Source organism: Schistocerca nitens, chromosome 8 (assembly GCF_023898315.1).
Source record: "Schistocerca nitens isolate TAMUIC-IGC-003100 chromosome 8, iqSchNite1.1, whole genome shotgun sequence".
NCBI lineage: Eukaryota > Metazoa > Arthropoda > Insecta > Orthoptera > Acrididae > Schistocerca > Schistocerca nitens.
The window spans coordinates 372,474,230-372,494,588 of NC_064621.1; the positions used below are offsets into that span (position 1 = coordinate 372,474,230).

At 43.1% G+C, this 20,359-nt stretch overlaps 1 protein-coding gene across 1 annotated transcript in view; it reads left to right on the forward strand.

The window, feature by feature from the left end:
• Positions 1-20,359, forward strand: part of LOC126198590 (uncharacterized) — a 294,161-nt gene that overhangs the window by 228,660 nt on the left and 45,142 nt on the right. The window contains exons 3-4 of the mRNA XM_049935039.1: positions 9,286-9,360; positions 18,891-19,145. Of these exons, the coding sequence (XP_049790996.1) occupies positions 9,286-9,360; positions 18,891-19,145 (330 nt within the window). The remainder of the gene's footprint in view (positions 1-9,285; positions 9,361-18,890; positions 19,146-20,359) is intronic.

Below are 20,359 nucleotides of genomic sequence, written 5' to 3' on the forward strand. Positions count from 1 at the left end.
AAGCAGATATTAAACTTACTAAACTGCTACAAATAAAAGCCTACATGCTTCACCAAAATTGTCAAAGATATGAGTAACACTGGAATTAGAATGAACATAATAGATAACAAAATACTTTCATTACAACATACAGGATTCCAGGAAAAAAAGAGGTGTGCAAGAGGAAGAAAGTGGACCCAGGAAGAAAAGGAACGGCACTCTCGAAGAATGAAATAAATCTGGGAGCAACAAAAAGAAACACAAAGAAGCAAAACGACAATTGATTTATCGTAACCTCCAAAAGGGTTGTTCGAATAAGTAAATAAATAAATGAAAGAAAACTGTGAATTGTGGCAGGGAAATGATTTAAAAGCAAACCCATCGTAGAGTTTTTTGCTTCCCGTCATGCACCTGAGAACTGAACATTCCTCGAGGGACACATTGTGTACAGGGAAAACAGTATAGGTGCTAGCTATGATTACTACTAAACTTCGTTAGGGGTTTCATCTAATTCCTCACACAGCGATGACGAGACTGCCGATTTTAAGACACGGTATGTCCGTAAGAGTTAGAATATTATCCCTTGTCTTCAAACAGTCTCATTAGCCGCTGTTAGATCTGTAAACATAGTTTAGAGTGGCAGGTATAGGCCGTACCGCTAGGCCAACAGAGGAATTCCCACGGCTATTGCACCCCTTGGGGCTGCTGCGCGCACACCCTACCCCCAGCATGCGGGCGCCGCGGGGGTTGGCGACCTCCCCAGCCGCCAGCCACAGCTCTGCCCTCCGACCGCAGGGCAGCCAGGCGACTCTGCCGTCTTACTCCCGAGGGAATCGGTCGGCCTCCTCTCAGACGTTGGGTCACGCTGTTCTGTTGTGAGCTGCCTGCTGGCCTAGCGTTATCTGCTGACCCGTTGCCACCCCACGTGGGCGGAAGCGGTCGCAGCCCTCTGAATACCTCTCGAACCGACTGCATTCCCGATTCGGTTTGAGTCTCACGGGAAAGGATTCGGTGGTCACGTAGCACCTTTTGCTAGTTTAAGATTACATCAGTGAGTGCGAAATTAATGTCTTTCCAAAAAATAGCGGATGTTTCAAAATCAACATTGTGGTTTCAAGGCTTTGTAGCATTTATTACATTCAGCTTACAATAATAAATAGTGCATCTAATGAAAGAACTCAAATAGTTTTTCTTACACCTGTTCGATGTGAGCACCATTTATGAAAAATAAAATTCACCATTGAGACAGATGAGGAAATGAGGCTTAATTTCTTAGACACAACAAACATAATATTAGAATTTTCAGGAAACCTACAGCCACAAGTACAACCATTCACATCAACTCCAACCACCCACAAGCAAACAAACTCTCAATTTTCAGACACATGCTACACAGGCTCAACAGAGAAACTCAACTACGCAAAGAAACAAAATACCATCCATCAAATAGCCAGACAGAATGGGTACAACACACAAATGATAAACAGACTGAACAACAAAATTAAAAAAAAAACAAATTAAAAGAAAACAAACCATCAACAAATCACCAGCCGCAACAGAGAACGAACATAAGCTCCAGACAAACACAGGATACCAGAAACACTCTAAAAATAATACAATGTGGCACACACTAACATACAGGAACAAAAACGTACACAGAGTGGGAAACATACTGAAGAAACAAGGGCTACAAATATAATTCCGTACAAATAACACAGTACAGAAGAATCTAAGATCTAAGAACTCCACTGCAGACCAATTCTCCAAAGCTGGAATATATCAGTTAACTTGCAGTTCGTGCCAGTCGGTCTACATAGGCCAAACATGCAGAAATTTCAAAACGAGGTCTCCGAACACCTCAGAGCCCTAAGAAGTGATAGTAAACACTCCGCTTTTGCAGACCATCTAATACAAGAAAACCACCACCCAAAAAACATGGAGACTGATCTTAAGTTCCTCAGAGAAAGCAACAATCTTTATCAAAAACTCACAGTAGAGGAGAACTACCACATACAAAAAGCAATGATACAGGGAAAAGGAATCCTGAATGAAAATAGAACACTGTGTAGCAAAACACTGTTTGGAACACTCAATGCACTTTAAAAGGTGGCTACCCCGTTTCTTTTTCTTTTTTTTTAAAAAAAAACCACGATGAACATGTGAGCAACGAGAATAAGATGACACCTCTCACTGGACGGAAAATGTAAGTACAGAAACGTACCCTGTCCACATATACCATATAATTTTCTTCATGGCTAGTTTGCAAACGACATTCCGTCAAAAAAACAAAAAAAAATGAAAACGAGCACTAAAATCGACGTATAATAATTGTATTTTTTAGGCCTTCAGCAGTTTAATTATTACAAATGTGATATTGTACTTTACAGAAATAAAAATTTTACCCACAGAAGATGACACATTGGTGTTGAAACATGTCTGGGGAGATATAAACTAATTGTGTTTGCATAAGGCTCATTTACAAAACAGCCCAGTTTTTAAAACACGGAAGAACGAAAAGTGGAGCTTCAAACCTTAGTAAAGTGATTTATCACACGGTACACATCGAGTAGATAGGCGAGTTCTTCCCAAATCCTAATCAGTGTATCTGGAGTAACTGTTGCCACGTCTGTGTAAGTTCTGTTTATTAAGTCCGGTAGATCAGCTGGTAGCGGAAGCACATGTACACGATCTTTTTCTTTTCATTCATCAGTCTTGTGACTGGTTTGACGCGGCGCCCACGAATTACTCTCCTGTGTCAACATTTTCATCTAAATAGAGCATAGTCATCAACTATCTTCTGGATGTACTCCAATGTCCACCTTCCTCTACAGTTTTAACCCTCTACAGTTTTAACCCTCTACAGCCCCCTCTAGTACAGTGGAAGTTATTCCTCGACGCCTTAACAGATATCCTATCATCCTGTCCTTTCTTCTTGTCAGTGTTCAATATATTCCTTTAACCTCCCATTCTGCCGAGAACTTCCTCATTCCTTACCTTATCAGATCACCTAATTTCCCATAATCTTCTGTAGCACCACATCTCAAAGCTTCGCTTCTCTTCTTTTCGGACAGTCCATGTTTCACATCCAAACAATGCTGTGATCCAAACGTACATCCTCAGGAATTTCTTCCTCACATTAAGGTCTATGTTTGATACTAGTAGATTTCTCTTGTTCAAGAATGCCTTTGTGCCAGTGCTACTCTGTGTTTTATGTCCTCCTTGCTCCGTCCATTACTGGCTATTTTGCTGCGTAGGTAGCAGAATTCCTTGACTTCAACTACTTAGTGATCCCCAATTCTTAAGTTGGGTTACTGGTTTTTCTCATTTCTGCTACTTCTCGTTAGATTCGTCTTTCTTCGATTTACTCTGAACCCATATTCTGTACCCATTTGATTGTTCATTTCATTCAGCCTATCATGTAATTCTTCTTCACTTTCACTGAGAGTAGCAAAGTCATCAGCGAATCCTATCATTGATATTCTCCCACCTTGAATTTGAAGCGAACTCTTGAAACTTCCTTTTATTTTTATCATTGCTTCTTCGATGTACGCACTGAAGACTAGTGGCAATACACTACATCGCCGTCTTACACCCTTTTTAATTCGAGACCTACGTTCTAAGTCTCCCACTCTTATTGCCCAGTCTTGGTTGTTGTACAAATTATATACTAGCCGTCTTTCCCTAAATGTTACCCCTACATTTCTCATAATTTCGAATATCTTGCACCATTTGACATTGTCGAATGTTTTTTCCAGGTCGACAAATCCTATAGACTTGTCTTTGTCTCTTTCGTCTTGTTTCCATTATGAGCTACAACGTCATAACTGCCTGTCTGTTACCTTTACCTTTCATAGAGCCAAATCTTCGGTTTTGTATGGATGATGTTTTCTTTTCCGAAAGTCAGATGGTATGCCGCCGGTCTCATACATTCCATACACTAACATGAATACCCGTTTCGTTGCCACTTCCCACATCGATTGTAGAAAATCCGATGGAGTGTTATCCGTCCCTTCTGAAGTCCACCAAACCTCTTTTAAATTCAAACACAGGTTCCCGTATCTATTCCCTATGGACTCCTGCTTCTTCTTCTGTAACTTCATCAGTCAAGTCCTCCCCCTCATAGAGCTATGCTACTTCAGAATTCTTTTGGCTGCCGTTCCCCAGAAGCATTTTAGAATGTTCGAAGGAAATGTATCTATGCCTTCTGCCTTATTTAATCAGAACTCTTCCCACTCTTCCCAAAATCTGTTAATCTCTGACTCATGTTGGATCCTCTGTGTGCTACATATCGAATTCCTTTTATCATGTCATCAGGCTCCTCGCAGAGGCCTCCAGTGTACTATTTCTACTTTTTCTCCATTTAACAGCGGAAATTCAATTGCACTCTTAATGATACCAACCTTGTTTGTAATTTCATCACAGGTTGTTTTAAGTTGTCTCTATGCTGAGTCAGTCCTTCCGACAATCAAGTCTTTTTCGAGTTCTTCACATTTTTCATGCTGCTATATATACTTAGCTTCCCTGCACTTTCCGTTTATTTCATTCCTAACTGAATTTTGTTTGTGTGTTGCTCAGTTTTTCTGAACATTTTTGTGCATCCGTCTTTCGTTTAACAAATTAAGTACTTCTTTTAATGTATTATCCGTGGTTTCTTCGCATTATCTTCATTGTACCTATGTTTTTCTTTCCAACTTGAGTGATTGCTCTTTTTAGGGATGTCTGTTCCTCTTCAACATAACTGCCTGCTGAACTATTCAATATTGCAGTGTCTGTAGCCTCAGAGAACTTCTGTCTCTTCATTCGTTAGTATGACCCTACCCAACCTTTTTTGTTCATTGTTTCTTGCTGAGTAGTCTCTTCAACTTCAGTCTACTCTTCATCAGTGTTAAATTGTTGTCCGAGTCTATATCTGCCCCTGGGTGCGCCTTAAAATCCAATATCTGATTTCGTAACCTCTGCCTGACCGTGATGTAGGCCCTAATCAAAATGTAATCTTGCCGTATCTCCCTGCATTTTCGAAGTACATCTCCTCCTCTTGTGATTAATGAACAGAGTATTCGCTATTACTAGTTGATATTTACTGCAGAACTCAATTAGTCTTTCTCCTGCCTCATTTCTACAACCAAGCGCACATTCTCCAGTAGCCGTTTCTTCTACCCCTTCCCTACAACCGGATTCCAGTCCCTGATGACTACTAAGTTTCCATCTCTCTTTACGTACTGAATTACCCGTTCCGTATCCTCGTATACTTTCTCTGTCTCTTCTCTCGTGTGATTTCTGCAGTCGCGAAATGGAAGAGCTACCCCAGTGTTGTAAATAGTGAAGGAAAATATATTAAGCTAGCCGATGTGGCCGGACGGTTCTAGGCGCTTCAGTCCGGAACCGCGCTGCTGCTACGGTCGCAGGTTCGAATCCTGCCTCGGGCATGGAGGTGTGTGATGTCCTTAGGTTAGTTAGGTTTAAGTAGTTCTAAGTGTAGGGGACTGATGACCTCAGGTGTTAAGCCCCATAGTGCTTAGAGCCATTTGAACCATTTGAAAATACACTCCTGGAAATGGAAAACAGAACACATTGACACCGGTGTGTCAGACCCACCATACTTGCTCCGGACACTGCGAGAGGGCTGTACAAGCAATGATCACACGCACGGCACAGCGGACACACCAGGACCCGCGGTGTTGGCCGTCGAATGGCGCTAGCTGCGCAGCATTTGTGCACCGCTGCCGTCAGTGTCAGCCAGTTTGCCGTGGCATACGGAGCTCCATCGCAGTCTTTAACACTGGTAGCATGCCGCGACAGCGTGGACGTGAACCGTATGTGCAGTTGACGGACTTTGAGCGAGGGCGTATAGTGGGCATGCGGGAGGCCGGGTGGACGTACCGCCGAATTGCTTAACACGTGGGGCGTGAGGTCTCCACAGTACATCGATGTTGTCGCCAGTGGTCGGCGGAAAGTGCACGTGCCCGTCGACCTGGGACCGGACCGCAGCGACGCACGGATGCACGCCAAGACCGTAGGATCCTACGCAGTGCCGTAGGGGACCGCACCGCCACTTCCCAGCAAATTAGGGCCACTGTTGCTCCTGGGGTATCGGCGAGGACCATTCGCAACCGTCTCCATGAAGCTGGGCTACGGTCCCGCACACCGTTAGGCCGTCTTCCGCTCACGCCCCAACATCGTGCAGCCCGCCTCCAGTGGTGTCGCGACAGGCGTGAATGGAGGGACGAATGGAGACGTGTCGTCTTCAGCGATGAGAGTCGCTTCTGCCTTGGTGCCAATGATGGTCGTATGCGTGTTTGGCGCCGTGCAGGTGAGCGCCACAATCAGGACTGCATACGACCGAGGCACACAGGGCCAACACCCGGCATCATGGTGTGGGGAGCGATCTCCTACACTGGCCGTATACCACTGGCGATCGTCGAGGGGACACTGAATAGTGCACGGTACATCCAAACCGTCATCGAACCCATCGTTCTACCATTCCTAGACCGGCAAGGGATCTTGCTGTTCCAACAGGACAATGCACGTCCGCATGTATCCCGTGCCACCCAACGTGCTCTAGAAGGTATAAGTCAACTACCCTGGCCAGCAAGATCTCCGGATCTGTCCCCCATTGAGCATATTTGGGACTGGATGAAGCGTCGTCTCACGCGGTCTGCACGTCCAGCACGAACGCTGGTCCAACTGAGGCGCCAGGTGGAAATGGCATGGCAAGCCGTTCCACAGGACTACATCCAGCATCTCTACGATCGTCTCCATGGGAGAATAGCAGCCTGCATTGCTGCGAAAGGTGGATATACACTGTACTAGTGCCGACATTGTGCATGCTCTGTTGCCTGTGTCATGGGAGAATAGCAGCCTGCATTGCTGCGAAAGGTGGATATACACTGTACTAGTGCCGACATTGTGTATGCTCTGTTGCCTGTGTCTATGTGCCTGTGATTCTGTCAGTGTGATCATGTGATGTATCTGACCCCAGGAATGTGTCAATAAAGTTTCCCCTTCCTGGGACAATGAATTCACGGTGTTCTTATTTCAATTTCCAGGAGTGTATATTATTGATGACTAAAGTCTCTTTTATGTGTATCTGTCGTGTTTCTACATCTACATCTACATAGATGCTTCGCAAGCCACCTTACGGTGCGTGGCGGAGGGTACCCTGTACCACTACTTGTCATTTCTTTTCCTGTTCTACTCGCAAATAGAGTGACGGAAAAACGACTGTCTGTGAACCTCCTTATGACACCTAATTTCTCGCATCTTATCTTCGTGGTCCTTACGCACAACGTATGTCGGCGGCAATAGAATCGTTGGGCAGTCAGTTTCAAATGCCAGTTGCCTAAAGTTTTTCGATAGTGTTTCTCGAAAAGAAAGTCGCTAGGAATCCCACTTGAGTTCCCGAAGCATCTGCGATCCCTTATGTGTTGTTCGAACCTGTTGTTAAAAAATCCATCAGAATGCCTCTGAATTGCTTCGATGTCGTCCTTCAATCCGACCAGTTATGAATCCCAAACACTTGAGCAGTACTCAAGAATAGGTTCTATTGAAAATTCTACGTTTATATTTAAATTGAGTACTGAGTTGGTGAAACTTTGAGTTTTTACGTGAACTTCTGAATGCAACTGAAACTTCTTGAACTGCAGGTTGAACTGAACGTACTGTCTCTGTACTTGTTATTGTCATTTCAACAGTGACCTACAGAATTTTCCCTGACAAATACAACTCAAACTTATCCTATTCTTTTACGACCCACAGTATAGAAGCGCAAAGCATGTGTGTGATGTCCTTAGGTTACTTAGGTTTAAGTAGTTCTAAGTTCTAGGGAACTGATGACCTCAGAAGTTAAGTCCCATAGTGCTCAGAGCCATTTGAACCATTTTACCTCACAGAAAATCTTCATGACACGAACTACAGCAAATACAGCAAGCAGCAACTACAGCCAGCTAAATAATGAGATTCTAACTACTATAGAGTCTAACTACTAAAGGCATGTGGATAGCAAAGAAAAGATTTTGTTGCAGAGCAAACAATGTATTTAGCAGATTTTACCTTAATCATGTGACATCCAGTGCCGAAAATTGTATAATCGTCAATAATTCCATTACCCAAACATTAGCAAATACATCCATCATCATTTTACAACCCATGTCCAACCAATACTAAATCTCCATGAAAGACACTCGTCCAAACCGTCCGCTTGCGCTAACACTGTCAACCTCCAACACTGCTCACTATTAACTTCTAACTGAGAGACCGACGAGCCACAGAGTCTCTTAGCGAGGGCGCAGAGCGCAGTCAGTGACATTAATGCAGTCTATCGTGCTGCCAACATACAAATATATAAACAGGCTACTTACACTATATGTGTTCTCGTTTACAGGTGAACCACTCTTTCCTAAAATTCTGACAATAAACCGAAGTCGACCTTTCGCCTTCTCTACCACAGTTTTCACATGCTCCTGCCACTTCATATCGCTTTGCAGCGTTATGCCCAGATATTTAAACGACTTGACTGTGCCAATTTTATTATCCTTACTCAAAAACGCCATGAACTTATACATCTAGCCAACGTAATTACTGAAACGTGTCGTAACAAGTGATGAAACAATGGCTGAGGCGTGCTAACGGAAGCTTTCTAGATGGCTACGATCGAAAAAAGCTAGACAAGAGCTGTCAAGTACGAAACAGAAAATGAATGAAGGAATATTAGGGTTTAACACCCTGTCGACATCAAGGCCATTATGGACAGAGGACACGCTCGAAATGGACGGGGAAGGAAATGGAGCGTGCTAAAAGCTATCCCTGAGACTGTTTCACAGAGGTGCTTTGGGAATTGTAAAACGTCTTATTGGGACTTTTTTGAAGGGGGTTTAGTTTTTCAAAATGTCAGCTCTGTGGAAGTCGAGATTAGCCACTAAAACATGTTTTGCAATCTTTATTTCTATTTTCCAGGGACGTTGTGTAGGGGGCAAATGGCGTATGCATGGTCAAAGAGCATCCCAGTCGAACAGACAGATTGTAAATTTGCCTTTCTTTACTCTTCAGGTTGAATGTATATTCACTCAGTGCAGACAGATTGTAAATTTGCCTTTCTTTACTCTTCAGGTTGAGTGTATATTCACTCAGTGAACAGGAGCAATGGCGGCAAATGTGTCTGTGTTACGATATTTATTTATTTCAGTAGTTACATGCTAATTGCTGGCATAGGAGCTATAAGATAAATAGCATGAGCAGGCGAATAAAGAAGCTATATATAAACTCTATGAAGTATCTGCGAGTTATAGTATTTTGTCTTTTCTGTTTCAGTGCTGGCAGAACTGTGAGATGTTGCACGCCAATTGGTCGATCTGGAGCAGCATGTGTTCTGAGAAGACGTCATGCGTAAGTATCTTATACCTGCCTGCACCACACTTTTACTGATGAAACTGCATACACCGTGCGAACGATGGAAAGGGTAGATGTCCAATAGACACGATGTAATTAAACATCACGAACCATATAAGCAGATAATAGGATGTTATATATAGTAATATATTACAAAGACATAAGGTGGACTGCATAAAACTAGAGTTACAGAACAGCTGTGTGGAACGAACTCCTTATCCCTATTTTCTGTGGTCGAACCTCAGCAGTGTGCAGGCACTCTGACGTCGTAAAAGAAGAGGTCTCAGCCGGTATTTGACAACTTCTCTTCGGATTAAAGACTCTTTAACTTCTACACCACCTACTACGTGTATATCACTAGGACTCAGTAGTGAGAAATTTACGTTTTCCGTGATTTCCCTAAATCCCAAATACCAGGAAGGTTCCCTTGAAAGGGAACGGTCAAGTTCCTCCCTCATCCTTGAATCATTCCGAGCTTTGGCTCTGTCCCTAATGACCTTGATATCGAAGGGATTTTAAACCCTAATCTTCCTTCTTTTGGCCGGCTAGAGTGGCCGAGCGATTCTAGGCGCTACAATCTGGAACCGCAGGTCCTGCTTCGGGCATGGATGTGTGTGGTGTCCTTAGGTTACTTAGGTTTAAGTAGTTCTAAGTTCTAGGGGACTGATGACCACAGCAGTTATGTCCCATAGTGCTCAGAGCCATTTTCTTCCTTCTTTCGTCTTCTGGTTATACACCTTCACAGTTAATTCGTACAGTTTTTTGATAAGCTGGTTAATAATTGTTTCTGTGATATGGTAATGGATTTTCAGGCCTGCTTTTAAGCTTGCTCGATGAGGTTCTTGTTTTCGCTTAAGTGTACCTGTATTTGTGGCAAACAGTGCAGTGTCATCAGCAAAATGAAAGTGGTTTTGAAAAGACCCATTTTCTGGAGCTCTTACTTCATTTTCCAGATGAAGGATCTGAAATATTGGCTGTGACCGCTGAGGTTAGATCAACTTGTTTTTTAAAGTCAACTTGTTATTCTTTATACTTAACCAAACTGTACTCCTCAGAGCCTATAAAGTGCTGTGTGAAATATTTAAGAGACAACTGTTGTGTGTCACCATAAAACGCTCTTCCTAGTCCGATGTTTCGGAGCTTCTGTAGCGTCTGGTGAAGCCCCTCGTGCCCTCGGCCAAAGTCCACGAACTCTTACTGCCGTGCAATGAGCTACAAAAATCACGCGACATATTGCTCCGTATACAACCACTGAAACGTTTGGTGGCGGACATGGCTAATTTCTAGGCGCTGCAGTGTCGTATTTATCCGCCGACACTGGGCGAGCGACTTTCAAGTAAAATGTCTCCACTGTACCGGAATATACATGATGTTCGAGTACAGATTGTAGATACATGGAATTTGGGGTACGGCCGTGATTCGTGTTCGAATAGGAAAATGGTAAGGCGACCGCTTGCAATAAGCGAGAAATCCGGGTTCGAGTCCCGATCCGGCACAAACGTGTATTGTCGCCATTCCATCACACAGCTGATGGTTGCCCATATTGGCACTGCGAATACATTTCACATAGAAGGATAAAAGACTCCCTTCCTCTTAACCACTATTCACTGTCTTGAAGAAATGTCCCTTCAAAAGCTCACTTGCCCGGCCACTGGACTGCACAGAAAACATCGCAATCAGCCACCACACCGGCACCAAGTTGTCTCTTCCTTCTCTTCTGAAAACAACGCAGAAGCATGTCTAAAGTCAAAGAGGATAAAGACGTACACGAGAACTATTCTGATAACCATCTCCAAGTACACGTCGTGCTGCACATGACGCGTTCCGGAACTCAGTTGTTCCACAGTCTCTTATGTGGTTTCTTACTTAACAGTCAGTGTTCGCTCGCTTACTTCAACACCCACCTCGGAAACCAGCAATAATTAAAACACTTCTCACGCGCGCGAAAGGGAATGCACTTTCCAACACTTTCTGAACCTCCCACACACGAAAACATGTTAATCTGCTCCTGACTGCAAACTTCCGAAATACACCTCCACACCACCTCCTCCCCGGAAGGCTCAAATTCACCTCCTGCACCCTAAAAGGGCCACCAACCAACTGCTTGATATCGTGGGCTGACCACAGCTCCACGACATTAGGCTCGTTCCAGAAAAGCATCACAATCGAGTGAAGTCGCTTTCAAACTGTCCAAACTGTCTCTGCTGCACATATGGAGCATCACGGTAGTTTAGACCGTCAGAACCATTTGGGTTCACTCGAATGCATGTTTCGCGTGTTTTTTTGACCACATGTAGCGAAATACTTTCTTCTCTTTGCGTTGGTTAAATCCTTCACGTTTACATAATGAAACGGTCCATCCGATATTATTTTTTTCATGTTTCGCACTACGCATTTCAAGAATTTATTCTCGTTCTCAAGTAATAACGTTTTCATAATTATTTTTTGTGCTGTTTGTATGTATGTTGTGCCTCTCTTGCACTTTACTGTGTCATCTTTTTGAACTTGTAATGTACCATATTGTGCCTCCCACATTCTAGAGAAAGACACACTCACAGTGTCAAATTTTACAAACGGTGCTGAGTGATGATTTGTGTGTATGTTGTTTTCTGCATAGTGGAGGAGGCACAGTACCTACGACGACTAAAGTGCAATACAGGCAGCTCAATATAAAAATACTAATGTAAATAACACCTGATAATGATAATTAGAAAATCTCGAAATGTGTCGTGGTAAACATGAAAAAATACGTGAGTGACTTAGTGTCTCATTATGTAAAGAATGAATGACAGTTACGTGCTTTCCAAAAGATCAATGATGATTAATGAAACTGAGTCAAACGTTCATTGCTTCCCACTTCTGATCGGCAATTCTTGGAGAAGCAATGATATTAAATGCCAGTTGAAGAAGTGCTTCATTATTCCTGACACGAGTTTCCGCATCACTGCCCTGTTTTCTTTTGCATATTTTGATTATGTGCACACGATGAGAGATTTGATAAACTTGTCACATTGATTTTAATAAACAAATTTTGTTGCTAATTGACAAGACGCTGCAGAAGATTAGCACCAATTTTATTAAACTACAGTCTAGTCAATGCCCAAACATTATAGCTGATGGAAATTATGTAATATGAAGAAAAATTGTCGTTGATTTACGTGGTAGGGTGTGGCTGCAATGTGACCACTGGTTATGAATCTGGCATGCAGCTCAGTTTCATTAATATATGTGCAACAGCGTAGCATGTTTATTTCTACCTATGCGACCTCCCCTCTAAAGTGAGCCAAGTTAATGTGTGCATGTCATTTATAGCAATAACTATAGTATAAGACCCCCATTTACCTACTCTTCTGATTGTATCGTTGCACGCAGGAGAGAATATTTGTACATTTTGAAAGTGAAGTTAACGAAGGGTGGTGGGGTCCTTACGCTTTTGATTACCCAGTCTTTATATATGCGGCATTTCTACAGAAAAATCCCTTAAGGGGATAAAATTACGCTAGTACGTATAAAATTTTCACAAGGTTGAGACGTAAAGGCTGGCAGTAATGTAGTGCTTGTTTCCTAAACTAGAATGCTACAGGACTGAAAACAAAAAGCTTTGTGCATGAGCGCGCTGATCTCTTTGGAGAAGGATTATTAAACGCTTTGGAGCCAGTCGAAAAAATTTCCTGAAACTAGCAGCAAGCGTCCATTGCCCGCCACACAAAAAGCTTTCACCAACTCACAAGCCACGGGAACAGGCAGAATGCCTGCGTCGAATGTATTCGCGTGGTTCCTACAGTTGCAACCGTATCTCGAACGAACGTATTCTTTTCACATTCAGATGTTTCGGCCAATCCGGCTCCACGGCAGCAAGTAGCACTACGACTGGCCATTTCCTGCTAACGCTCTTACTACAACTGTGAAATGCTGCTGCCTGCCGAAACTTTCAGCTGTTTGTTCTCAGAGTGTACGAGGAAACGTCAGCCACTCTATGGGAAACAGCCTCGCCTTTGAGGACCACCCAGGCGGCTCAGGCGAACACCCGTTAGCCAGATTAAGAAAGGCTCGGCTTCTATCCCCAGACCGGAGAATGTCCGCACCCCCGCGGACACTGGCAAACTGGTGCTGTGAACCGCAACAGCGGCGGGCACTCGCCGATCGTCACGGTCCGGAAATTATTCGTTACAAGCATACTGTACCCAGGTCTTTGGAACCCTGCGGTGTAGCCGGGCGGTCTAAGGTACCTTGCCCCGGTTCGTGCGACTCTCCCCGTCGGAGGTTCCAGTCCTCCCTCGGGCATGGATGTATGTGTTGTCCTAAGTATAAGTTTGTTTAAATTAGATCAGGCGCTGTGTAAGCAGTTTGGTCCCATATCAACTTACCACCGCCAGGCCTGTGGACGACTTCATTAACGCAGTGGCGCTCGAATGAAATGACGAGTGGATTACGTACTCTTCGTGATCATCAGAGTTTGTGCGAGTCGTCCGGGTAAAATTCCATACAACTCCACCTGTCTTGTAGAACTGGATTAAGATCCTGCCGATGCTGATATTTCCGTCAAGCAGGGGAACTAATTGGGTGGCGTCGACGGTGTTCAACGCATCGCGAATAGCTACGGCTGCATAGCTAAAACCCAGAAAAACGCTACATATTACAAGCCTCATCACAACCAATGGCGCTATACAGTTACGCAGTCGAATATGATAGTCGCTGGTCTGGAGTCACGCCACATGGCTCGTTCCATAATGTGGGTAGATTCAGTAGAGACTGCCACCACATACGTAAGAGTCGCGGTACTGAAGAATAATGTAGAAAATTTATGCGGTAGGAGAGTTACTGGACAGAACAGGTGAAGTGAAGCTGGTATAGATACTAATATATCCTAAAATAATTTAGAGGTAAAGGGAACAGCATTAGTTTATATTGTCAGCAATTGTAGACACGTTACAATAAACAATCAGTTTTCCAGCGTTCGTGGAAAATTAAGGATTTGTTTTGTCCAATTAGAAACAGCTTGGAAAAGATGATACCTGTTATGTGCACTGTGGCATGTGAATGCTGCTAAAATTTGATAGGGCAGACAAATCCGCTCCGTAGCTGAGCGCTGCACTGAACACAGAAAACGTACCAAATACAGAAATATTCAGAAATTTTCGGTAGCGAAACACAGCCTTACGAAGAAATACAACATCAACTTTGAGAAACGAAGGTCGACTTCCACGCATCGGCCTACTAGGATTCCGTATCAAAAGAAGCGATAGAAATTCGCGTGTGCAGTAGAAGGATGAACAGAGGCGGTACATATATTCTTTGCAGTGCCTCGAGAAGAGAACCTCAGACGGAGATTCTTCAAAGAAAGATAACCGAAAGTTGTAACCCGTAGGAGATTCTGGGAGTGCTCACGGTTTCCCCTCCATTCCTCATTCGCGCCCCGGTTGCATTTGCGCATGCTAATCCAACTCTCCACGTGACGTCACATCGGCAATAGAATAACAAGAGTCGTCATCCAACCAAAGACACGCTTGAACGTCACTGTAAAGGAAGCAGACTTCGTTCCCAGCGAAAAATCATCCATGTGAGAAGATAGAGATAACCTTCGGCAGCTCGAGATTGAATTCCGATTTCACGCGGTCTGAACACCGAGAAGATTTTACTCGAGTACAATCTGTGTAGGAAGTTTGTCATTGCAGTCGCACTATGAATGATTTATTGACAGACTTTACTTATTTATTAATTTGCTAGTCTTCAGTTTTCTGGTTCGTCTGATGCAGCCCGCCAAGAATTAATGTGCTATTCCATCATTTTCATATCAGACTAGCACTTGCACTCACTTCTTTCTGAGAGTCTGGTACCCTCCTAGAACACTTATTGCCTAGATCGCAAATTCTATTACACAGATAACCAGTCTCAGCCAGTTCAATGGCCATCTTCTGATCCATAATCATGGAACTAGCAACAAATAAGACACTGTATTCTCACACAGTGAAAAGAAAGGTGCAGAATCCCATGTGTACGATGATCTTACGCTTTATTAGATAATGACCATAGGCAACACGATATCCTGAATGACGTGGGAACCAGTTGAAGATGTCCCACTGACGGAAACTGGGAAACTTATCTTTCTGCCAGCGGGATATACTCCAGTCTCTCTCTTCCTCTACAGTTTTTACGCTCTTTAGCTCCCTCTAGTTAAGTGCTCTTCTGATGATCTTGCTTGGTCTTGTGAGGAGTTTCTGTATGTTCCTTTCTTCGCTGATTTTGTGGAGCACCTCCTCATTCCTCACCTTGTCAGTCCATCTACTTTTCAACAGTGTTCTAGCGCAGCATGTCAAACGCTTTGATTCTCTTCTGTTTCTGTTTTCTCAAACACCATTAGTTATTATAATATAATGCAGTGCTCCAAATGGACATTCTCGGAAATTTCTTTTTCAAATTAAGGCCGATGTTTGATACTAGCAGGCTTCTGAAGTTTGACATTGCAATACTGCAATGAATTATCCATTGACAGAACTGAACTCTGAATAATTTATGCTATTAACGTAAAAAATGAAGTAAAAGAATTAAAAAAAATTATAAACATTCGCTAACTTCTACAACAGCTCTTTTCCGCCCCTAGAAGAGATACCATTCGCTCTGTCCCATTACATTTAACTGGTAGCTGAAGGACCTTTCTTAAACTTTCCACCATTGACGGAACCGCGGTAACGCAATCATTCGATGCGCTGAGCGTGAGAATGAAATTGACTGCAGTTAATGAAAGTAAATTTTTCTGTTGTAACATGACTGATTTCGAGGCCACTAGCCTCTTCTTCAGATGTAGCTGATACAATTCAAATCTCTGTGTGGTATGTTTTCCTTAGAACCACGTGTTTCGTCGTCAATTATCCCGATGTGGCCTACATCATCCCATCAGAGGCCCACTCAACCACTCACGAAGAGACAGCCTCAGTGGTCGGTAGCAGATATCTCCTGCCGTCTGTGTCGCTATCTAACATACAGGGTGTCCCAAAAAAATGTATACACTCTTTCAAACTGAATAGCTCTTTAATTAAAGGAGATGGAAATACAGTACACTGTTTGTGGTGTACCTTAAGGTCCAACTTAAGGTGTCAAATATTCAAAGTTGTCCCCTTCAGCGACAATACACCATCGAAAATGACTTACAACAGAACGACATCCCAACTGTATTGTTCCTAACGGAATAGCATCACAGGCTTCCTCAATTTGGTCTCCAAGATCATCCAGTGTTTGTGGACTTGCAGTGTATACTGTGTTCTTGAGAGTACCCCAAAGACAGAAGTCTAGAGGAGTTAAATCAGGGGATCAAGTTGAAAACTCCACACTCCCTCTTTGACCTATCCATCTTGCAGGGAATGTACAACTGACAAATACCCTACATCAATGTCAAGGTGATGTAGTGCATCTCATTTTCAAAAAATTCATTAAAATCAGGAGTTACCATATGCAACATTTCTAAGTAAGGGTCCCCTGTGACAGTGTAAAGTAGTACATCCCAATTAACCTTCCAGAAGGCGGATGACACAAGACTTTACTCCTGGTAGATTAACATGTCTTTCCTCTCTTACGTATGGTTTCTCGCTGGTCCTGTACACACAGTTATGGTAGTTAATTGTTCCACGAAGTATAAAGGTCACTTCATCTGACCAAAGAATTAGATCGTGGAAATGTTGCTCTTCTTCGCATCTGTTAACGAACCACTCACAAAATTCACCTCACCTATTGGGTTCATCCTCAGTAAGAGAATGGAGAAGTCCTGGAATGTAAGCCTTCAATTCCTGAGCCCGCTGAATTCTATGAACACTGCATTTGCAGGTCCCAATTTCACGAGAGTGCCCGCATCTCGTGGTCATGCGGTAGCGTTCTCGCTTCCCACGCCCGGGTTCCCGGGTTCGATTCCCGGCGGGGTCAGGGATTTTCTCTGCCTCGTGATGGCTGGGTGTTGTGTGCTGTCCTTAGGTTAGTTAGGTTTAAGTAGTTCTAAGTTCTAGGGGACTTATGACCACAGCAGTTGAGTCCCATAGTGCTCAGAGCCATTTGAACCATTTTGAACCTCACGAGAGCATTGCCTTGCAGATTTATTCGGGATTGTGTGTATGCCTGGATCACTGCGTCAACCCTTTCATTGTCTGCTGAACATCTCTTTCTTCCGCAATGTCTCACCTAAAAATCTTGTACTGCTCCTCTGATGTCAAACTTATTTTAGATTTTTGCAGTTGTTACCCTTGGTGGTGAGGGTGTTCCAAATTCAGCCCTCCTGCATCATCATACCTCACTCACATTCTCTGTTTTCCAGTAACACTTCAGCACACATTTCTGTTGAGCCAACAATAACACCATGTTTACAATCCTGGAACAAAATTACCCACAAAAACTGCCTTTCTATCTTCTTTAATTAACGAGATATTCAGTTTCAAAAAATGGATACATTATATTGGGACACCTTGTATATAAGATGTATAGCGCCTTGTTAGATGTAAGAGAAGACCTAATGGCTTTAATGTTGCCAGAATAAATGAATAACTAAATAGATATTTACGAAGTCCCATGATTCTGAAATTTATAACATCAACACCAGTGTGGAGTACCAAATAACGCGAAAAACTGCTTAGAACCGTCGAAGTTGTAATGTCACATTTCTTTATTACTTGATGAATAGTTTCGAGCCTAAGCTTTTCATCACATCATGCTAGCAAACAGAAACCAAATAGTAAGTAATACGTTCATTGCAAAACAGTGCGACAGAACAGAGATAATTAATGAATTTGGTACCTACCGCGAAATTATGCAATAACATCCACTAAGGCAGCCACATGACTAGTGATTCCATTTATACAGATGTTTGAAAATTATTGCAGGATTGAACTTCATTCGCCTAATTGAGACATCGCAGCGTGGAAGACATTAAGAAGACTATGGCAGAGGGCGCTTAACGTAAATTTGCCGTCTAGCAGCAACTTTATTCTACACATTTTCTTTTCTCTTTCTCTTTTTCAGCTTATTATAAAGTGATTAACAAACATTACAAAATACATGTTCTTAATACAAACATAAATCTTTGCAAGAAGGTAGTTTAATTTACAACCTGTAACGGAAACAAAAATGTGTCTATACATCATCACGACGGCGTCATGCTCGCCACGTCGATGAAACAAACTTTGAAAACTTCGACGACGCTATTAATACGAAAATAAGGTTTCAAATCGCCAACAAATAGATCCATAGACAAATTTCATGTAGAAATCAATTAAATAAAGTCAGACCTCATCGCCAAGTATAAATCATTACATACAGCGGAAAATAGAAAAAAAAAACAGCTAAGTACAAAATGTGAAGATAAGAAAGACACTTTTGTACAAAACCAGACAGGCAGCTATAACACACGTACACGAAAACCAGAGTTTTGTCACCTCAGTGTAAGAATGCCGTGACATCAGTGACTGTGTTTGTCTCTGGAAATTGTTTGTTGTACGAGGAGCAGGAAGTGGTGTATACGGAAGTGTTGTGTGTTGCCGGTGGAGCAGTTCCCGGGCTGCCGGGCGGCGTGCCGCTTCTTCGCGGAGTTCCGGGCGTCGCCGCAGCAGCAGCGCCAGCTGCAGCCGGTGCGCGAGACGAGCGCGGCCGACCTGCTGGTGGTGCTGGGCGTCGAGCTGCGCTGGCCGCGGCCGCCGCGCGCAGGCGCAGGAGCAGGGGCGGGCGCCGACGCCGACGCCGGCAGGCTCGTCTACGTCGTCATGTGGCGCCCCAACGACACCGCCCGCTGGGCACAGGTCACACAGGTCAGTCAGTCGCCAGTCTCTCTCGCTCTCTGTCATCTGTCTACTTCCTGCAGTCTCTAGGCCCTTTCTTACGTTAAACTAGTACCTATACAGTTTACAGGGTTGGCATACTTACTGTTACATTAAAGAGTATATCAAAGCTATTTCAGCAGTAACTATTTTTTTGGGGGGGCGGGGGGGGGGAGGAGCAAGTTACAGCAAATAACGTATATTGAAATTTATTATTTTTTATTATAAACTGTTTAAATACTGACCATACGACTTATCTTAGAAGACAGATTAAGGAAAGGCAAACCTAAGTTTCTAGCATTTGTAAACATAGAGAAAGCTTTTGACAATGCTGACTGGAATACTCTCTTTCAAATTCTGAAGCTGGCAGGGGTAAAATACAGGGAGCGAAAGTCAATTTACAATCTGTACAGAAACCAGATGGCAGTTATAAAAGTCGAGGGGCATGAAAGGGAAGCAGTGGTTGGGAAGGGAGTGAGACAGGGTTGTAGCCTATCCCCGATGTTATTCAATCTGTATACTAAGCAACAGTAAAGGAAACAAAAAAAAAATTCGGAGCAGGAATTAAAATCCATATAGAAGAAATATAAACTTTGAGGTTTGCCGATGACATTGTAATTCTGTCAGAGACAGCAAAGGACTTCGAATAGCAGCTGAACGCAATGGACAGTGTCTTGAAAGCAGGATATGAGATGAACATCAACAAAAGCAGAATGAGGATAATGGAATTTAGTCGAATTAAGCCTGGTGATGCTGAGGAAATCAGATTAGGTAATGAGACACTTGAAGTAGTAGATGAGTTTTGCTATGTAGAGAGCAAAATAACTGATGGCTGGCCGAAGTAGAGAGGATATAAAATGTAGACTGGCAATGGCAAGGAAAGCGTTTCTGGAGAAGAGAAATTTGTTAACATCGAATATAGACTTAAGTGGCAGGAAGTCATTTCTGAAAATCTTTGTGTGGACTGTAGTTATGTACGGAAGTGAAACATGGACGATTAATAGTTTGCACAAGAATAGAATAGAAACTTTCGAACTTTGATGCTACAGAAGAATGCTGAAGATTAGATGGGTAGATCACATAACTAATGAGGAGGTATTGAATAGAATTGGGGAGAAGAGAAATTTGTAGCACAAATTGACTAGAAGAAGGGATCGGTTGGTAGGACATGTTCTGAGGCATCAAGGTATCACCAATTTAGTATT